Raw genomic sequence first — 23165 nt, 5'->3', positions numbered from 1 at the left:
AATTCAACGTAATACAAACAACAATACAATTCTCTAACAAATTCAAATTAAAAATCTTCCAAGCAATGGTTGAACATCACTCTCTAATGTGTTTTTAGTCACTGAGACATTCTCGATTAGCAAATCTATCTGCTCCTGACCTCAGCAATATTGCATCTGCTCTTTATCTATTGTTAGTGATGAAATAAGACGCATTATCAACTGCGCATTTAAGTACTATATACTGACTCAGACCACGAGAAAGTTTTGGGATAAAGAAGGCAATACTTTTAGGGCTCCCAGGTAATCTCTGTAGACATGTTGTCTATCATAATTAAACCAAATTTCTGCACTTATTAGAGATATAGGATGAACCCCGCATCTATAACTTTTCCAAAATAGACACATACCTTTCTTGCACATTTAGGCTTAAGATGAAATGTGCTGAAGTGTGTGGCCATTACGCTAAATTTAAGCGCTTCTTCCATGAGTTTAATATACATTGTTATATTAATATAAGATGATGAGAATGAAAATTATTTGAATACGGGCAACTCTGGTGACTTCAACGCATTCTTTAACAAACCTTTGGTTCGTGCATTAAGACATGAAATTAACTCGATGCCGTAAATAAGTAAATATGTACGAACTGTTAGCAACAGTTTAAACGTACGTAATACAAGTAAAAAGGAGTAAAATTTATGAATGTATAAACATGTAGAATAAAGGTAATAAAGAGAAAAGGAATACGTTGAGAGTAAAATTGATTTAAGAATATCCATAGTTCATAAAATATATTTTTCATGGTTTAAAGGAAATTCATAAAAACAATTTTATAGCTATACATATATTATAATCAGTATGAGTTGTTAGAGAAAAATACAAAGAGAGAAATTAGTAATTGGTTTCTCTGTTCTAACTTGAATTGATTAAGGTATTGATATAAAGCATCCTAAAAGGTGGTAATCATGGTTACAGTTTAATTGTAGGTAAGATCATTATATATTATGATACAAAATAACTAAAGATTATTCAATTTAATCCGAAAGTACACTTATTTTTTACTTTAACTTATCTTGTATTCAAAATTAGCGTTTATAAATAATGATGTATTTTTCTAACTACAGTTCCAAACAAAATATACTTAAACAGATTTAATTTTTTCTGTGTCTCTATTTTCAAGAGAAATAGCATTTAAAAAATATTACATATAGAAGACTGCAATATTTCTATGTAGTATTTAATCAATAGTATTGCCAACACTTCAACTTTCGGAGCATTTTGTGAGTTAAATAAATAAAAATTGATTCAATAAAAGTTGAAAAAAAATCATCAAACATTTTATAGAATAATAAAGAATAAAGCAACATGAGAAAAAATAGATATTTAAAAATCTTGAATCTGCAACTTTAAAATCAAAAAGCAAATGCATTAAAGAATTAGAAAAAATTCTTTGACGCAATGCGAAGTAGGCTGAAGATTTTTAAACAAAAATAAGCACATTAATCATTTTTCATGTTTATATTTTAATGAATCAAGCTATTTTGCAAACTTCCTATTGGAAATATATAAAACAATAAATTAGTTTTGACAAAATGCATTTTATTATTATTAAATTTTTATTTTCGTCGCACATAATAATACTCTCGAAGAAAATAATTATACAAGTTTTAAATTAACTTATTTATTTATTTTCTTAAAAATAACTATTCGTAATGAAAAATTTCATCATAATAACTAGTTATATGTCATTTTTATTGATTTCTAAAAAAACTTCAGCAATGTTGAATACAGTTAATTAAAGTGATTGAAAAAGAAAATTTATTCCATAAACATTGAAATGATTATTAAAACTCAAAATCAATTGAAATCAAGGAAAAGACGACGCATTGCATTTTCTATATGCAATTACTAACAACATTTACTAAAAGCAATTTAAAGTATTCCTCTAACATATTTGAACTAATTGATTAGCGTTTACTATTATGATAGCAACAAGAAGCTCCTTATTTTGTTTTTCAATAAATATCTTGGAATTAATGAAAGGAACCAATTATTTTGAAAGTTTAATTACTTATAGGAGCAAGAAACGAAACCCATACCTGTCGAGAGGTGCTCTTCTTTTTGGTCTTGACGATGGCCTAAGACTTTGAATTGGGGTAATTCGACATCTGTCGACATTCCAATTGATTTCTCTCCGTCTCCCCACTTATACCTTATGTCTCTCATTGTGTACCCGACTGAAATGGAATAATCAATAAATTAATATTTGAAATTATGGGATTATTTATAAAAGTTAAAAATTTAAATCACATTAAACAGATGTGTAAATTGCTTTAGAGAGAATTTCATACTTTTATGATATGATTTATCTTATGATAGAAGAAATTGAATGATATTTGTCGAATGTATTTTAATTACGATGTTATTTCGTTAATGCTTCTTTTATCATATTCTCATGTGAGGCTAAATAGCAATTAAATCAAACATCATATCAAGATAAAAGATAATCGCTTTTTTCCGTATGCCTGTTTAGGCAGTGGGGGATCGATTGTTCCTGTTTTTCAGTGGCGCCATCTATGGCCAGGAATTCGACTTCTGCCACGCCATTCACACAACGACAACCCGTTTATAGGGCGGGTCACATGCACACATAAAGGAGAAAGGACATAGAACACACAGAGGGATAAACAAACATCCATGCCTTGCCCGGGATTCGAACTCAGAACCTTTCTGATGCAAGGACAGTTCCCTGCCCCCTACATAGGCCGGCCGGTAAGATAATCGTTAGAATATGTAATAACCGTTTGAATTGAATATGTGAACTATTTAAAGTAATTATGAATATTCAATTTAATTGCTCATATAGTTATTTTCTGATGAACTTTGAAATACGTTTTGAATAAAATCGAACGCTGAATTGCCGTCTCCCCACTTATGTACTTTATGACCCTCATTGCATACCCGACTGAAATCAAATAATAAATTATTTAATACTTAAAATTATGGCATTATTTCAGATAATAAGTAATTTAAATCACAATAAACATATGCGTAAATGGTGTTCAGAAGGAATTTCCAACTTTTAAAGTCTGACTTATAGTAGGAAAGAAATTGAGCGATATTTGTTGAAAGCATTTTAATTACGATCTTATTTCATTAATGAATTGAATTGTTTCTGTACTCACATTTTTGTGAGAGTCTTAAATTGCACAATGAATGACTTATGCCAGTCTACTCTTCAACGATTACAGTAGGGAACGAATTTCGTGTTTTATTTAGACAAATACTTGATCTTTCCTAATTCGGTTGTGATAATTCCAAATCTGAAGTTAATTTTGTTCCTAAAACTATGGATTTGCTTTAAAATGACATTTTTATTCTATTTCTTTTTCAAAATGTAAAAGTATAAAAGCGTTATAAATAACACGAGACGTAAATGTTGAGACAAAAAGGGGTAAAAAAAGCACATCACCAGGATTAAAATTGCATAGGAACCCATTCCTAGAGATGCTTAGGGGCACTTCCCTATCATAGTTGCCGAGTGGCGCAGTTGGTTTGTCGTCGGTCTTCTGAGCCCAAGTCTGCGGGTTCGATCCCCGGCACAGACACCGGATTTTCGGGATACAGAAAATCCTCAGCGGCCATGTTGTAATTATGCGGCATGTAAAAAATCCCTGGAGTGCCTTATTGGCTCTTGGCATTTCCGGCAAAATTAAATTCCTAGTGCACTTTAGCATCCAAATAGAGTGTCGGTGCTACCATCTAGTGTGGCAGAAACTAGACGTCCAAATTAACATGACCAACGGTATCTCACCCATTGTGGTGGTCATGAAAGAGTGGATACCACCTCTGGAGAACTCACTAGGTCTGCTCATCGGCAAGACCGATTGCGCAGCTCATAGGAAATAATAATTGAAAAAAAACTTCCCTATAATGGCCTGCTTAAAGGCACACGAAGAAACAGTTCATAACAGCATGCATCTCCCCTGGCAGCGTATGACGTTTCGAGGCATGGGTACCTATGCAAGTTTAATCCTGAGAATATGCCCTAATTCCCTCAGAATTTTCTTGATACATTTTTTAAATCCCTGTTATATATGACGTATTTAAACTTATACATTTTGGCAAAAAATAGACAAAAAATGTGAATAAAAAAACTGTAGCTAGGAAAGAAAAACGGATAACGGATGTGAAATCAGCTATACCAAAGTCAGAGATGCTAACTGCTCCGGACAAGTCAAAATAATTAATAAAACGGTAGATAACAACAAAGTAAATTTTGCAAATATTTGACTATTTTTGCTTGTTTTTTAAAAGGTAAAGCATGACATAAGTACTACAAAGCGGTAATTTATATAAGCCTACGAATTATTTAGAAACAGTGGTGGATAAAAATCTACTAAATTGAATTTATTAAACCAAGAATCACAATTGATAAACTACCACATTAAAATATATATTTGCTGTCCGGAACAAATTGGCATCTCTGCAAAGTATCTAAGATCTGTTAAGAAATCTCATGCAGCAGAAAAAAGAAGTATTTCCCAGTGTTATTTTATATCTTGAAAATGAAATCAAGTTTTTGTCTAAAGTAGTAATGCATATGCAAAATTAAATGATAATATGATTATTTTCTGGTGAACTTTAAAATATATTTTGAATAAAATTTGAGTTAAACACTTAAATTTTGAATTAAAAATCAAAATATTCTTAAAAACTGCTAAAAGTTAAAAGTGGAGCATTTCCGCAACAGCCCGTTGTGGCCAGGAGGGTCATGGAGGAAAAGGCTCTATAATTTCGTGACCAACGGCATGATTGGGACAATGTGGTCTGCACTGCTCACAGGCCGCCTATACTTCCCAGACAAGTTGGTGCCCATCGATCTGAAGCTGGTTAAAAAGTGTTACATTAAAAACTGGTACAACCTTAAAATTGCTCTTGGTGATACTAATAAATAGACTAAGGTGAGCAAATTACTTATTAGTTTATGTGTAAGCGCAAGTAACGCAGAAGGTATAGATTTTAAATTCTTAGTTGTTCTATAACATTCAAAATTTAAATAGTATAATTTTGTTTCAATAGGATTTCTTCAGGTACATAATATTTTTCCGAGACAAATATTAGATTAAAATGTTTAGCAGGATTATATCTGTTATTAATTTATTTTGCTGATTCCTTTTATTGATCAAAAGTTTTGATATAAATTGAATTATATTATCATCTAAGTATATTATTTTCCCAAATAAATTCACAGCACTCTGATCAAGCATGAAACTAAATTTGATTTTTTTCCTCAGCAAGTTTTAAGTTTTTTCCTTTTAAATAGCAGTTCTAATTGAAACAAAAGTGGTTTGTTGTATTTCTTTCCTTTAGGGTTTTAAGTATAAATTAAAGTACTTCATTTAATTTTAGCTTGTTCAGAAAGAATAAAATTACTTTCTAATTTATTTTTTATTAATTACTTTATTTATTTCAATTGAAACAAATTAGAAAACAGAAAGACATACATATATATATAAAGTTATCAAAAAAAGTGTTCTAGCAAACTTACAACTTTCAATTTCGAGAAAACACACTTGTCTGTCCATGGGAAAATATTGTAAATCCATAGGACACCCGGCAGTTACAGTCAATCTGAAAGAAAAATAATATTTCATTAACGCTTAAACTAATATAAATTTGTTAAAATAGAGAAGTATTTTTTGTAATATTATAAATTAGTTAAAAGAGAGAAGTATTTTTTTGTGTACAGTATCTCTGAAGTATTCGTATAAAAACCCTATATTTCATGAGAATAATTAGAGCGTTTTTGTTTCCACAAATATTGTTTCCGTTGCATTGGATTTATAAGGACAGCTATTTTCTTGAAAAATATTTATTTCAATGGAAGTTTTGAAAATATTTACTTTCGTACTTAATTTATAAATAAATGCACTTGCCAAGTATAGCTATTTGTATCTAGAATATTTTATTTCTTGAAGCAAAATATAAGTTAATATGCCTACAATGTAAGAAATATATCACTATATAGTCATTAAATTCCTTGGATGTTTACAAACGAAAATGATTAAAAAAAGTAAACGTTGCATATTAATAATTATAAAATTATGCTGAGAAATACAGCACTCATTAATTTTAAATACATCTATAGTTTCAGGATTTCCAAGATATGTTCGAAGTAAGAAACTATCATATAAATATAATAATTTACTCAAGAAACACATTTCAGGGCTTATTCAAGGAACACATATGAAACACATTTCAGTACATAATTTAGCATTTACAGAAAGTTTTCTTAAATCTTTCATAAATTAAAGCAACCTTCATTCAATGCAATCACTTGGGACATTTTAATGATAAGTTCTTTCAAAATTTTGAATCCACACTGTAAAAAATGATTTCTCAAAATTGAGTAAATATGTGTGAAATTACCTCCGAAAAATAGTCGAATTAGTAAAACCCCATGTATTCAAAATTGAAACAACGTATACTAATTTTTGAGACAAATGCATAGTCTCTAAAGAGATGAAGAGGGAAAAAGTGCGATAAAAATGCCCGTTGGCTGCCGGCTGGATTCGAACCAAGGATTTCTGGGTTTGTAGTAGGATACTTTTATAAATTTGACAAATAAAATTTTTTTACAAATGATTTATAGAGAAACGAATAGAAGCAGTTTTTTCAAGCAAAAATATTGCATTTAAGTATAGTACTTTGCATGATTTGATGAATTTTTTTTAAAATTATATATATATATCTCAATTAATGAGCGGTAATGCATCTTTTATGGTGACAATATAATACTGTCTCTGAATACAGACTATTTTCAAGGGAAACTATGCACATGCAATAATTTTAACGCAAAACAATTTCTCTTTAATTTAAGAAAAAATTCTTTTTCCTTATTCACGAAAAAAAAATCTAAACTCTTTTCCGAAATATTTCCTTATCAGTATAAAACTGCATTGGAGATTAAGCGAATTCTCTGATACCTTAAGTTAGTGTCTCAAAGTAAAATTTATTGCCACGATCAGGACATAGCCTAATCCCTTGACATACTACGACCAACATAAAACAATGCTTAGACCACTCTGTTTTTTTGCAGCCTGCAACATGATAGAATTGTTAATGGTAGCATGTACAGGATTTACTGACTGTCGCAATTAATGACTTTCATTGGTAATAGTCTACCCTTCGAAGTGGTAAAATGTGGTTGCAGTTCTAATCCTAACAATAAATCCTCTATCTCCACAGGGTAAAGTTTGTAGCGTTATGACCGTCACGTAGAGATTCTGCATTGGCCCATGGAGGTTACTCAACTACGTTAATAATTAGCCTCACGGGAAATCTCTTCACATAGACAGAGGTGTATTAAGCCTGATACAGCTAGCAAATGCATGTTTTAGTGTAGCTTTCACAATATTCTTGTCGCAGTGATTGGCGAAAATCCGCCATGTCGCCAACTACAGCGGGAATTGACAACATTAACTGGATGTGATATATGTTGCGGAACAAGATGTACGGTTGAGATCAGGCTTACAAACAAAGAGCAGGAAATGATTTTTACTATCAATCATTCATGAAAGTTAATAAGGTAAAGGATTCAATGAATTTTTTTGCATGGGAGCTGTTGATGTTATTTTTCTATTTGTTGATAAGTGTTTCGTTGTTCTTAATGTATAGTTTGATTCTATGATTGTTTTTAAACGTTACGTAACTTGAGAAAACATTAAAAATATTGATATAACTTAATAATGACTAAAGTTTACTGTGTTTATTGTTCAGTTTCTATGATTTTATATAGGGAATCACGGAAGGGGAATTTAGATATTGATTTTTTTTAAATTTATTTTTACTTTGAAATTACTGAAGAGGAAATTCGATAGAGTTTAAAATTATAACTAGTTTTGAAATTTTGAGCGAAGATTTAAAAAAAATTATCATTAACCCTTTCGCGCCGACTGTCACAAATATGTGCCAGCATAAAACCGTATCAACCAGGATGAAAAGATAAAACTGGTAATCAGAGTAATTCTTTAGCAGTTTATTTGTGGACGGAGTTACAATTGTTTGATTTATTTAAGTCACCATAACTTTGTTCAAAATAAAACTATTTAGTCATACTTTGAATTGACATAGATTATATATATGATTAAACTAACAATAATAAACATTTAAGTTGCCGTTTTTTATTTAATTACATCCTAAACCTGATTTTGTACGAATGCTTTTCTGAATCACTCACCCCCAAGGGGTTAAATTACTTTTTATGAGTTGATATATATATATATATATATATATATATATAGAAAGAAATATACTGCCGTAATACCACCGTTCAATTTGTGTTCATAATCCTTCTGAAAGACAACTAAGAATAAAAAAAAAATGAAAAATGGAATTTTTTTTACTTTTAGAATAATGAAAAATAATTTTAATTAATCTAAAAATATTTGGATTTTACCCATGATTTGGGTTGTAAAANTATATATATATATATACATAAAAGTTAAAAAGTTAAAAGAATATAACAACTGCGAAGCTAGTCGTAGATATTAACTGTAAAAGTAAGTAAAAGTAACTGTTTAAGAATTGTAAAGGCCAAGTTTAGAGCTTTTAAAAAAGATTAGGAAGGAAAACAAATGTAAAGTCAGTGAAAGTTATTAACTGCAAAAATAGCTGGTAATAAATTATAAAACAATCCTGACAAGTAATAGCATGTTTATAAATAAAGGTAAAAATAGCTGTTAAAAATGTAAAAACCGTTTTTAGAATTTTTAAAATAAAGACGAAGTAGGAAAATAAATGCAAAATTAGTAGAAGATATTTACTGTAAAAATAACTATTAATACGTAAATTTACAGTCCTGGAAATAACTGGGATAATTAACAATAACGCGATGATTCTCTATGTTAATGAATGCCTGAAAAAATAACTATTAATATTTTTTTCACGATTCGTAAAATCTGTTTTTACGATTCTTAAAAAACCTAAGAAGAAAATCAAATGCAAAAACAGTTGGAGACATTCACAGAAAAAAAATAACTGTTAATTAAATATGATGATTAAAATTTTTGTCAGTATATTTTAACATTACATTGCTAAATTGTATACTTATTATGCAAAAAATACATCTACATCAAATCAAATAATCTTATTAACAAAATGGAAAGAAATATGAGTGATAAAAATATTTCTATTTAAAATATTGGAGTTTCATTAAATAATAAAGACATAAATGAAAAAAGAACTAAAAAGCTGACAGATACAAACGAAATAATTTCCTTTTTATTCAATCTTTTCCAGAACTAAAAATGCCAAGAATTTGCTTAATTTTTAAAAATTAATTAGATATTACAAAAAGAGTGATGTAAAAAATGTCTTCACATAATAATTAATAGCTAGTTGCGTTTTAAGATTTATTCACGATTCATTATCTATGAAATATTACGTCGTAAAATTATCATAAACCCACAGCAGCACATAAAGAATTTAAACGATGCAACGATTCTTTCAGATTCTGGAAACGTTGTTAAGTTTCAACCATTACGTTTCACAACATGGAAGAAAATGTTTCTGGTAAAAGAAGTGATGTCTAGCTTAGTTTATGGTTGATTAACGGTTGTAAAAGTTACACTTCATCTCATACAATTTTTAAAATTATGTGCGTAAAAATGTATTTTTATCAGCGATTTAAAAGAAATGATGTAAAATGCTTGTTTCTGTTAGAAAAATGTAATTGCCTTTCAGAAGATAAAATGTGCTAAGATAACTGTTGCTTTTTAGAAAAATCGTTAGACGAATAAACAGAATTTCATGGTTATTCTTTACATAAAATTATTTCTAACTACATTTTAATTCATACGAAAATTTTCAATAAACTTTATAATGTTTTTAGTTTAATTTTTAAATTCTAGAAAGTTGTCTTTTGGTAAAAAATATGAAGTTCTGTAAAGATATATAAAATGAGTAAAAAAAATGCGAATTTCGTTGCAAGAATAAACAGAGTTTCATATAGTGTTTATTTACGTAAAATTATTCCTGCCGGCCGGGGGCAGAGTGGTTAGCGTGCCTGACTGCGAAGTCAATGGCTGCGGGTTCAAATCCCGTTCAGGACATGAATGTTTTTCTCTGTGTCAGCCGCTGTTGCGTATGCTGTATGAATATGGCCCACCCTATAAATGGGCATCTATGGCAGTGTGGCGTGGGTAATGTTGCTCGCCGCCGTGACTTTGGTCATGAGGTGCCGACGAGGCAATGCAAAATGAGCAACAATGCCAGCATCTTTGTGCTAAGAACGTTAAGTTCAGTGCCTGTCGCTAAAAAACAAAATAAAGTAATTTCTAACTGCGCTTAAATTGATACGGAGTTTTTCAGTAAACTTTATAGAGTTTTTAGTTTGATTATTAAATTCTAGAAAGTTTTCTGTTGGTTAAAAATATGAAGTTCTAGAAAGATACGTAAAATACGAAAAAAATATGAAGAAAAAAATACGATAAGAGAAAATACAGGAATTTATATAAGAATAATGGTGTTTCCTTGCATAAAATTATTGCTAACAACGTTTAAATTGACACAAAGTTTTTCAGCAAATTTTATAAAGATTCTACCTTAATTTCAAAATTCTAAAAGGGTTTCTGAAGGTAAAGGATATGAATTTCTATACCGGTATGTAAAATGAGAAGAAATATTCAAAAAATGTATCCTGCAACTTCAATCCATCAAAATTTTATCCTCAGACGTGTATGTAGTACTTATTTTATTTTACAACCTGTGTTAAACAGCCGAAAACCTTCAGAGTTCACGATTATTAAAGTTGTTCAACTCCGTTGCCTTGTAATTTGAACCCAACCTAGAAGACAATGGAGCTCCGTTATCAAGCAATGGGGTAAATTAGACTTCATGGAAGACTTTATGATAGAACTAATTCACATTTACGTTAAATGTAGAGGGAAACGACGAAAACCTCTCTCCGTTAGCCCGACGGCAAGTGAACTCCTACCCATGATCTTTCACCACTAAGGATATATTGTGTCAGCCTACACCTTTCAGTGGGTAGTTTGTATGACTCATCTGAATCACAAATAAGCTATGAAGTGTTTAGTAAACAGAAGTTATTTAAATGGATTAAAGTAGCACTTATACAAAAGTTTTATGTTATTCAGATTTTTGCTGTTCTTAATGGATGGTGAACTATATCATAAAACTATTGAAATCATTAAGAATCTTGAGAAAAATTTTCTTAAAATGAAATTAAAACAGCTGAAAATAACTGAAATTCTAGAACTGAAACTTTAAATGTAATTTTTTATATAAGAAATAATTGCTAACTTTATTGTACATTTATGTGTTGTCTGCATTTAAACAATTATGTTTTTTGAAACTGTTTATTTTTCATTCCTTTCAAAATTCTGATCACTTAATTTGTCGACAATTCTGAATTTGCGCCATCTCATCTGTCACGTGGAAATGGTTCTGCAAGGAGAATTGCTCGTAGGTTTTAAAAATAGCAAAATAATTTCACTGGAATAATACTTAACAATCATTTTAACCTCTAAGGAAGCTTTTGACAAAATTTTAATGAAATTAGGATAAAATGAGAGGTGAAGATAAAAATAAATTTAAAAAAAATCCTAAATATTTTGTATTAAAAATATTTCTTATGTGTGAATTACCACAAAATTGTTAAAGTGATAGTTAGGAGCGGTGGGGGCTCAGGGGACAGAGCATTCACCTTTCAATGAAGTGACCCTAGATCGATACCCAGCGATGGCTGGTTGACCATGGGTTAGAATCCTCTTGCTGTCAGGTTAACTGTGGGAGGTTTTCGTGGTTTTCATTTCCATGTAACGAATTCCTGGTTAGTTTCATCCGAAAGTCCTCCACACAGACTAGTTAGTCCCAATGCGTGATCCAGTAGTTCCCTTGTCTTCCAGATTTGGTTCAAAATTACAAGACTAAGGAGTTGAGCATTACTAGTCTTAAACCTAAAATTGGGTCGGCTGTTCGACGACGGTTACAAAATAAAATATAAAATAAAGTAATAGTTACGCATTTTTTAAAAAAGATATTTGCATCGTCGAGTGCTTATGCCAAATACAAATTGTTAACTAGATATACACTACAAAAAATAACTTTTGAAATTTTGATAATTTTCAAGATTCAGTGTTCCCTTAAGCCTGAGTAATTTTTTTGAAGTCACCTAACAAGTTGCTGTATAAAATTTAGAAATGTCTCCGAAATCATACAGTTGTAATTGCACCAAATGTCTTTTGGAAACAATATTGTATTTAAAACAAAAAAAATATTATTCATAGATTTTATTTTATTTGTTTCATTAACTTTTGCTTCATTAAAATTAATTTTGGTACATAATTTTACTCCGTTTCTTTTTGGAACATTGGACATGTTTACGTTAGTTTTAATTAAATATTATGAGTTAAAATGAAATTCAATTTGAATACGAATTTCAAAACTGGGTGAAAAGGAATGTTAATGTTTTTAATTTTTTTTTAAAAAATTACAGTTCGCGAACATTTGAAAAGAAGCTAGGAATCTATTAAAAAGCAGAAAGAAACTGCTTTTTTATAAGAAAAATCATTCATTTCAATAAATTCATTTAAAATATTTCTTACATTCAATATCTTTAATTTCTTTATTTTTTTCACATAAAAAAAACTCAAACATGAATTTTAATGGAGAAAAGCTCTTTTAATGACTTTCATAACCCACATTTTCAAATCGTGACACACTTGAATTTAGCTACAAAAGGAATTATTTCGTGGTCTATTACAAAAACATTACCAGGCAAGAATTTCAAAACAGAAATTTTAACGTTAGATATATTCTGCGAATTTCTTTCTTTAATGGTAAGCGGCCTATGATTTCAGCTAACTAGTGCCAGCGCTTAGTTTTTTTCCCTCTTGTTTATTCAGTGTTTTAATAAGGAAACTCAAATTTCGTGTTCGGCACTAACATGAAAAAATGGCTTCTTCCGGAAATATTTTCGGGAGCCAACTTATGTGCACGAAAGAAATTTGAAGACTACCATTTGGTAGTTGTGAATTATGAAAAAGGGTTGATTTATGAATGACGCAGACATCCGGCTTGTGCGCTTACTAACGAAATGCTCTAACCACACCCTAGGAGAGAAAAATTTTCAAGATAAAAATTTCTGCTTACATTAAGAGCAAAATTAGCATTAAACGTGTCAGTCTTTTTGAATAGAAAGAGTGAATAGGAGTGTATTTGCACGTTTACGTGCATTAGGACAATACTTGGCAGCTGGTTTTGCATTGCAGAAAAGCCCAACTAGTTATTTTTCTATTTTACTATTATATTTTGTATTCTTTGGAAGAATGTAAAATATTACGAAACTGTTACAAATTTAAATACGTTACAAAATAATAAGTTACGTAAAAATAAGAAAAATAATAATTATTAATTTTTTCTTCAAAATAAAATAATATTTCAAGCAATATTTTCCAACATATCTATGTGAAATTGCTCGTTTTTGTATAAACAAAGTTCCTTAACGGTACTGAATTCTGTATGGATTCCAACTTTGGAGAAAACGTTTTAGTATCCGAATATTTTTGATGATTTCTGATCAAATATTTAGGATTTGATATAATTATTGAATAACGCTCTAAGTGACTGATTATCAGAGGAACATTTTTGTAAAAATACAGCTCCTGGCTTTGTTTTGTCAGGGTTTCCAGTTTGTGACCCCCTGATAATGCCTTATTTTATAGTGAAGAAACTTTGATAAATTCAAGAAATTCTCCTAAATTCCTCAAAATTTATTTTATGCTGTTAAATCAAATGACACAGAAATTTACTTTTATGTTACTTTAACAAAAGTATAACCCTTATGTTTGCAAACGAAATATTAAAAGCAGAAAAGAGATGTGGTAAGAAGGCACGCTATGGTTTACTTATATGACGGGGTGTGTGAGGTTTCGGTTTATGGTAATGTCATTTATTGATAATGGTGCAAATTATAACTGGTGGTCTGTGGTAGCCTTTAGTGAGAAAATCAGACTCCTGTCTGGAGGGGCCGGGGTTCGATCCTCGACTCCAAGACACAACGAGTGCGTGCTATCTAAGTGCTCGTATAATCTCTTGAAACGAAATGTCCCGTGAACGGTTGCTGAGCAATACTATGGGTACAGGGATCTGGAGAATTTTTTTTTCTTCGCATTCATATCGATGTCTAAATTGATGAAGTGTCCTCACGAATGAGTGGTGCTGCCATCTATGTGTTGGGTTTTGAGCTTACGATGTACTTTCACTATTGCCGTGCCTCTTGTCAAACGAAAGGCTGCTGACTTAATTCGCAAATGGCTGGCTTGTTCCAGGTTTATTAGAACCAACATAACTTGTGAAAGGATTGCATGCGATGGAAGATGTTATAATTGTTTGAACAGTAAGTGATTCGCGAAACAGGATTCTTAGAAATAATACATGTATCGACGAGCTTTTTTGGAATGACCTAAAGCATTTAGCATGATAAATATGGCCAATTGTATAGTGATAAGTATGATTAGTTTAAACTTGATACGCATGAACATTCTTTTCATTCCATTCACGATTCACAGAACAGTTCGATTTTTGAATCGTTTTCACAACATTTCGAATTTCAAGTAAGTTTGGTGAGTGTTCGTTTTACGTTAGAGACCGGTAACCTTAATATATTTACTATTAACAGCAGATGAATGCTGTCAACTTTACTGGATTTCAAAAAAAAAAAAATTCTGGTATACCGGAAATTCTAGTTTTAAAAATTATAGTTCGTATTTATACGCATGTAGTAATACAAAACTGAAAAATTAATTGAACCGAATCCATGGTTCTTAGGCCATGCTTTAAGGTTTCGTGATAAAATTACCATATTTTACCAACTTTTATCACTTATTATAAAACCCTATTTTTTTGTTAATTTTAGAAAAATCATTACCAAAGAGTTTCAGCAATTACTGAATACGGCACGTTTTACCGAGTTCTACTAGTTTCGATCATACTTTTTTTCTCAGTGTAGAAAGAGAGTAAACTGAATTCAATTTAGTAAAACTATTTTTAATGCCATAAAAATACCCTTTTTTGTTAACTCTACTGCTATTTTTCTGTTATTTATACATTCCATAATAAAACCAACTAGTCAAAATTCATGACATTTGTTTTCACTTATAATCATAAAACTCAGTCGTATTATCTATAAAACTTATTATTTACAAATTGTAGTATTACTAGTAATATTTTTACCAAATGGAACAAAATCCTACGGATTACTTATTGTTCTTTTTATCTTAAAGTTAGTATAACGCAAAATGACATTTTTGAGCTTTAACTAAAATAGCAATCCTGAGCTCTGGTATACCATATCAATGATTGTTTTTTTATTATTGCAATTTTTTCCCAGAAAAACATATGGAACTGATAAGAAAACTTCTGTTTGGTTATTTAAGCCTTTCTTATTGCTTTCGCTTATATAAATATCCGAATGCATAAAAAATGTCATTTCAGTAGATGCTGAAGGTCGAAGTGGCAAGAACATATTGGGATTCCATTGAGCAAAAATGCTGATGCTGTGGAAGATATTTTATTTATTTTTCGGACTGTGTATTGCCTTTCTCAGTATAGAATAATAGAAAATATGCAAAGATATAGCACATATTTGCTATGTCTTATATAAACGTTTATTCTTTACTCTATTTTATTTATACAAATACATATTTAATATTATTAATATATATTATAAGTATATATATTTAATGTTTTCTTTATAATTATGATCAAATTTTAAATTGAATGCACACGTTTATTAAATAACAGTTTAAAGAGAAACAGTGCATGAGGAAGCAGGTTTAAAATATATGATTAAAAAGAGCTATATACTTTTTCGAGTTTTCGAATCTTTATCGAGATTTTAACCATTTAAAAGAAAGTGGAAAGTATAGACCCCACCAAGTTTACTGATTTTAAATGCCTAAAAAAAGCTATTTTTGCACTTATTTGTTTATTCTTTGTTTGTTTAAACTTATTTGTATACACTTTGCTTGTTTATACTTATTTGTTTACGCTTCATTCATTTATACTTATTTGTTAACTTTTGAATATACTTTTGTTGTCACTAATGACACTCAGAAAAGCCAAAGTCGCCAGTCACTGATATTTTTGTGAATTGAGTCAGGAAGGTGAGTCTTCTGTTTGATAAGAGAGCACCGCAAGAATGGAAGATCGTCTTAGCTCTGAACTCCGAGGAAAGATGGCACCTCCACTCATTCATAAGGCCACTTCTCCAATTTAGACATGGATCTGAAGGGAAAGGAAATTTTCTCCCGATCCCTGTACCTAAGATACTGCTCAGGAACCGACCACAGGACTTTCGACTCAACAGATTTTACAAGCTCGCATCCCGCATGTACTCAGTGTGTCTTAGTAGAGTTGAGGATCGAACACCACCTCCTTCGGGTCAGAGTCTGATTCTCAAATCACTGGGCTATACTGCCATTAATGAAGGGTTTTGTTTACATAAATGTGGGTAGCAGTAAATGTTAGAGTGGTATCAAGAATATCAGAAAACATGGGGGAGCAATTTTTTCTTGTGCGCAATGCGTTTGTTCATGGGATTATTTCTCACTTAATTTATCACATAACTTATAAATTCCGTTAGTTAAGAACATATATTTTATCCATAACTTATAATTCCAGTAATTAGAAAGGCATAACTTATAAATTTCCTCATTTATAACCACAGTAGTTAAAGCTTATGGCCAAATCTCTACAGTAGGCCATAAGCTTTAACGACTTATATCCTACATTTTGAAAACTCCACCAACTTTTAAAAATTGTCTTAAAATCAAATTAATTTTAGAAAATAAGCAAAAAGAGCTTCTTTAAATGAGCAAACTCAATCCTAAAAATATTTTAACATAACATTACTGGGGAAAATGACTCTAAAAAGGAGTAAGATGAAATTTTGTGATAAATTTAATTTTACTGGTAAAACTAAAGAGTTATTAAGAATTATGAATGAATTATTAAGTATATATTTTAAAAATATATTTGCTAATTATGTATCTAAATCTGAAATATCTTCATAAGTAACAAATATGAATACATAAATACCATTTTATGCATATGAATTAATGTGCAAAACTAAAAAAATAATGTACAAAATTAAAATGTCTTATTGTTCTTCCACCGTGGAATTACCAAGTACCTTAAGAAACTGTACGAAAGCCGATTAATTTCAGGTTAAATTAAGTATTTAAAGCAGTTTTACCTTCAACTACAGAATTTGTGACAAAGACGATATTAAGTCATTTGGACAAAATAAGAAAGAAGATAAAAACATTTTGAAGTTTATGTATAAGCTTAAAATTGTTACAAGTAATCGGTTATATTTGAAAGCTGTAAGATTAAGATTACGTTGCTAACTTATAATCTTCATAAATATTGAAATAATGCCTTTTAACAAATGAAAGACTTCGAGAACAATGCCTATAGATTCTGAATTCAAAAGATATTTAGATTAAAAATTTGTTAAATTCATCGATTCTAAGCACATTGTTCGTGAAAATTTGTTGACAAAAGAGGGAGAAATTAACTAAAACAGTGTGAAGCATTTAAAGAAATTATTATGATTATCAGGATTTCTTTTATTCTTAGCTATCAATTTTAACGTATTAATGGCCGGTTTATAATATTTCAGTGATGCGAAAAGCAATTGACAACAAGTTTAAATTAAATACAAAGGAGTATTTTCCTTTTTATCCTCTCACTTCATATTTTATTAAAGTTTGACAGGATTATCTTATATCCATAATAGTTTTTTAATATAAATTCTTTATGGTAAATATTACAGTCTTATTTATCAAGAATTAAAGAGGTGTTTAAAAAGTAAAATAAATAAATCTATGACAGATTTACTATTATTAGATTTTACTAAAATTATTTTTTTACAATTAAACAATTAAAGTATTTTATATTAGTGTTTATGCATTTCAAATAATTAAAATATTCTGATGCTTATGAATATAAGAGTGCTATTATGGCGATTTATAGCCTTTAAAATTCTTTTTCAAAGAATGATAACCGGAATAATCAGTAGGCCTGGTTAGAACCAAGTAAAACTTTTATTCATTCTTTTTATTTTGGAAATTATAGTTACTTTGATTAGTATAAGAACTAGGCACAGATAGAAAATCAGTTTTCTCCAGCATGGAATCGAAATAAAAAATCTACGAATAATTCAAGAATGATTTTAGAAATAGTTCATATGTCTGTCGGTTCATTTTAGAACCGAGCAAAACATTTTTAAACTTTCTTGACTAGATGCTTTGATAACTGAAATAACTAGGCATAAATGAAAAAGCTGTTTCTTCCAGAGAGGTAAAGAGCCTAAGGATCTTTAATTTATAAAAGCTTCTTTTTTCTTTTCCTTTTTCTTAACATTGTTTAGGTGTCACCTATATTTTGTAAATCAGTATTTTTTTAACGCCAAGTCCTCAATTAAACTACGCTTTATTTTTGTTTATTCTTAGTACTCTGTAAAACATTTCAGATCAAATCACGGCATTAAATATCAGTTCTTTGGGAGCATCATCCATATAATCCATTTTACCGTAAAATAATACACTGTAACTTTGACAGTGATATTTTATTATTAAGAGTGATGCAGGGATTTTACTGTAATTATAACTGTAAAAAGTATGATATACCAGATTTTTTGTTTCGTAGCATTTTCCATGAAAAAATAGATATTACGGTAAAAAATACCAATCTCCTGAATGCTGGAACATTTGATCGTATTTTTATCCAGAATTTTTTACAGTGTATTTCTTTTCTGTATGCTATAATAAATTTTTGATATACTTATTCAACTAATGATATGCATACAAAAATGACAGCAATTTTAATATGTACTTTTGATTAACATAAACTCTTTTTGTTTGTATTGAATGAGGCTTAGAAATGGATATATAATGAGAGACTGAGTCATTAACATCAGATAATTGCATTTAAAAACCAGTATGAATCAAAATACAAAAACAAATTGTCTTTATATTTCAACAAATTGGGGAATAATTATACGTATTCAAACATTCATAGGAAATTATGTTATTCTTATGTAATATAATATGTAATACAGTCGAACTCGTTTATAACGAGCACAGAGGGACGGCAACATGTACTCGTTAAATCCGAGTGCTTAAATTTAATTAATACTTACTTACTTTAATTACACTAATTAATTTAATCACGTTTTTTTTTATTTCGTGCACATTTCTTCTCATTTTGAAAAAAAGATAAGACAGAAAGACTAGAAAGATGAGAAAAAAGATTACAAGACGGAAAAATATTGCTCGCTAAAACCGGGTCTTGCTCGTTAAAACCGACTTCTGTTCCATAGACTTAACATTGATCCAACCAAATATTCTCGTTTCCCTCGGTAAATCCGAGTTCTCGTTACATCCGAGCTCGTTATAAACGAGTTCGACTGTACATATATTACTTAAAAATCTGAAACAAAAGTTATTTTCCGTAAAGGATTTCTCCGCATATTTAACGGTAAAAAGTCGATTTTTTGACAAAACGGTTTTTCTTCATTTTTAACGTATTCAGAAACCGATTAAAACCGTTAGCTGAAATTCTATTTTTTGCCATGCAATTTTGCATTCCGTAATGTCAACAATCATTATACGATTATTTTCTACAATTACTCGTATTTTTTAGCATATACTTTTTATTTTAAAGATGGTATAAATAAAAGTGCTATTCGACTTTATTTTCAGATCGACACAATATTGAAGCAAAACTCTCTCTGTCACAATTTCTTCATAATAAAACATTTTCGTCGTGGTGGCTGAGGGAACTGAACGCGCACCTCAAATAGAAGAGACCCAGGTTTGAATCCCAGCAGTGACTGCTCGATGCGAATTCTACCGACATGAAATAGTCACATCTAGTGCGAGTACAGAATTACTTCTTGACAGAAAATTTGTTCCTGTTTGATGAAATTCCTGTTTTAACAGATTTATTCCTGTTGTATAAAACTTGTTTTGTTACGGTAAAAAAACCCAATCTGATTACTGATTTTTTTTGTAATATTTTCAGAAAAAACTTGATCTTGTATGGTAAAAAACTGTATAGGCTACGGATCTACTTCGTAAAGTTTAAGGTTTTGCGCAACCAACCCAGCTGCTGGTTTAAAAAAGTAAATTTTACGGGATTGTTTTTACTGTATACATCTTAATACTCCCCTTTTTCCTGTTACCCTCTTTTTTAAGTTAGTTAAACTTTAATAAAATTGAGTTTTTAATTGTGATTAATTCACATAACATTAAAATTTTCATTTATTTATTTAGCGTTTTCTATTTATCCTTACTAAAGTAAAATTGACCAATCAAAAAGGTTTCCTATAATGCGCAAAATACTTCTGTTTCTAAACACTTTGAAGTAATGAAAGATTTTGTTAAAAAAAATATCCTTTTAAAATGCCTTTACATTTAAATAACGTTTTTCTAAATATAAACATCTAAACTTTGTTTCTATGCATTATATTTATTTTTACTAACATTTCAGCTCTATACAATTGCGCGGTTCATCATTCATTTGAAGACATTAAAAGCTTTTCATTACTTTCCTGAAGTGTTTAAGTCAATTTAAGCTTCTTAAATGCTGAACTTTTCTTACCCACGATTAACTCTTAAAGATTTTGCATAAGACTTTTTTTCCGTATTTGTATTCTTTGAAAGCGAAGTGGCATAATGATTGATGAAAGCAATTACCAAAGTTGGAAAAAAATTATTTTTTAATTATAATGTAAGTAAAAAATGCTTTTAAGAAGTTCACTTAGCTAGTTAGAATTAATTGAAATAAAATAGCATGCTTTATTTTTAAAAAAAAATTATTTAAATGAATTAAATGCTCCATTATTATAAACAAAGAGTGTTTTTTTTCTATAATATACTTGTAGGTGTTATATTTGTGGTATATTCATTGATAAAAATTAACTGCAACGTAAAATGATGTCATGAAGTGTTTATGTATTGTGTAAATGTTTGAAACTAAGCTTTATTTTGCTTATTTTTTAGATTACAATACAGGCAATCGAAAAATATAGTTTTCTACAGGATATTTAGGAATAAAATTCCATTTCTTTTTGCATTTTGTGCAATTTGGTAAAATATTTCAGGTATCATAATTTTTTTTACTAATTTATCAATTTATTTCAAGCATTATATGCAGGATAAAATAATGAATTCGTCCCACATGTTTTAATGCTTCGTTTTAATGTGTTAGAATTAAACAAAATTAAAACTAAAAGAAAAACAAAAAAACTAAACTCTGTGGTGTGACAGCCCATAGAGGGCCAAGGCCTACTGTGCCCTACTCAGTATTCTTGACCTTGGGCTCTGGGGTGCAGGAGCAGCTGTTCCGGTTAGGTGGTCAGCCGAACGAAACCCCCCCCCCCAGTNCTGAACGCGGAACCCCCAGTGTTTAGTTCCCAAACATGCTTGGTACTCATTTATCGACCCACTCAAGGGATGAAAGGCTGTAAACAAAAATTAATGAAATTTTAAAAATTTGGACGAAATACGAAACAGTTTTGATTTATAGTTAAAATTATTTTTACGTCATTGCTAACCATGGAAGTTTGAAAATGTTTTTTCTCTTCATGTAATGAATAGTTATTTAAGATTAGGAGTCAAATGTCCAATTTATATATCGACAAATCAAAAGAAGTGGTGTAGTACATAAAAGAGACGGAAGGTGATCGTTTCCACTGATACTGGATACTTAAGTTCCATTCTGGGCGTGGGCGAGCTGATTAGTATATATTTATGTCTCTGTTTGTTAACAGTAATGTTGACATGTAGTATCCTCTGTGGTAAGAAGATCATGGTTTTAGTCTCTTTGCCATTGAGCTAAACCTGCAAAGTTTTGTTAAGTATTCTAACCATGCAACACCTCTCAAACAATATCCCTTACTGTTTAACTTAGAAGAGTTTTTGTCTTTAAAAACAAGTTCAAACAATATGGTTGTTATTAAACGTTATCTTTATACATCGGTTTTGGACATAAAATCATCATCACATTAAAATCCAAATAAACTCAATTTCCCTAAGATCGCTCTTACAAGCAAATATAAATTTCAAATTTATACAATTATTTTTGAATACACAGAGAACCCGGTGAATTTTAAAATGTTCCAGTAGTTTTGACCATACTTTTTTTTCTTAGCGTAGTTTCAGTCGCAGAATATTTTAACTAAATTTTAGAAGAATTTCCAAATGTTGTTAGATCTCACGAGTTTAAGAAATGAGTAGTATATCTTTATAGAAACTTTATATATCTTTATCGTAGTATATCTTAGCAGTATATCTTTATCTTTAAATTTTTTGTGCTTTTTAAGTTTTATTTCTTAGTACATAACAGCATCTAAGAAGAGAGACATAGATATTTTGTATATTTAGTCGGATATTTTTATAGTATTTTGTCTCTTATATCACAAAAGCTAAAATTATCAAATTTTATCGCATATTATAAAACCATATTTTATTGTTCATTTTACCAAAATCATTACCAAAGAGCTTCGATAATAATTGCAGAGCTTTTTGATGTTCCCATAGAGCCTGAAACCCGGTACATTTACCCATACCGGTCATATGGGTAGTTTGGGTACTACCAGTACCCAGTATTGATAGTTTGGACCATACTTTTTTCTCAGTGTATGAAAAAAATACTCGTGGGACATGATTTTAGAATATTATAAGTTTAATCAAAATTGGCGTTATAAGTTCCTGTATTAAAGATGAAGAGAATAATTTATTGAACAATTAAAATAATATTGTGTTTAACTTAATTTAGTCAATACGCTAAAATTGTACACTAAAACAGTTTATCCATAGTAACGTAACTGTCACAATTATTCATTTAGTTAATTAATCGAACTCACCTAATGCTTTTATAAGCAGTACTTGAATTAACCATTTCCTAGTTTCAATATTGATTGCTCATGTGAAATTGATCATTTATCAATAAGCTATAAATATCTAAGTACTACTTACGCACAGTTATAGTTAATTTTCAGAAAACGAGTTTTAATAAGTCTGAAGAGCATTCCTTATTTTTAAATATAATTAGAACGAGTAAATTGAAGGAATATATAATGCTCC

General features: G+C 29.7%; 1 protein-coding gene across 7 annotated transcripts in view; it reads right to left on the bottom strand.

Moving 5' to 3' along the window:
* LOC107442615 (gamma-aminobutyric acid receptor subunit beta-like) overlaps nucleotides 1–23165 on the bottom strand; it is a 299717-nt gene that overhangs the window by 125458 nt on the left and 151094 nt on the right. For all 7 annotated transcript variants that reach the window (XM_016056222.3, XM_071188359.1, XM_016056221.3 and 4 more), the window contains 2 exons: nucleotides 5534–5616; nucleotides 2082–2219 (listed from right to left, as the gene is read on the bottom strand). In XM_016056222.3, the coding sequence (XP_015911708.1) occupies nucleotides 2082–2219; nucleotides 5534–5616 (221 nt within the window). The remainder of the gene's footprint in view (nucleotides 1–2081; nucleotides 2220–5533; nucleotides 5617–23165) is intronic.

Source organism: Parasteatoda tepidariorum, chromosome X2, assembly GCF_043381705.1.
Source record: "Parasteatoda tepidariorum isolate YZ-2023 chromosome X2, CAS_Ptep_4.0, whole genome shotgun sequence".
Taxonomy (NCBI): Eukaryota; Metazoa; Arthropoda; class Arachnida; order Araneae; family Theridiidae; genus Parasteatoda; species Parasteatoda tepidariorum.
Note: the sequence above shows the minus strand (reverse complement) of the source record. Positions and strands in the feature narration are given on the sequence as shown.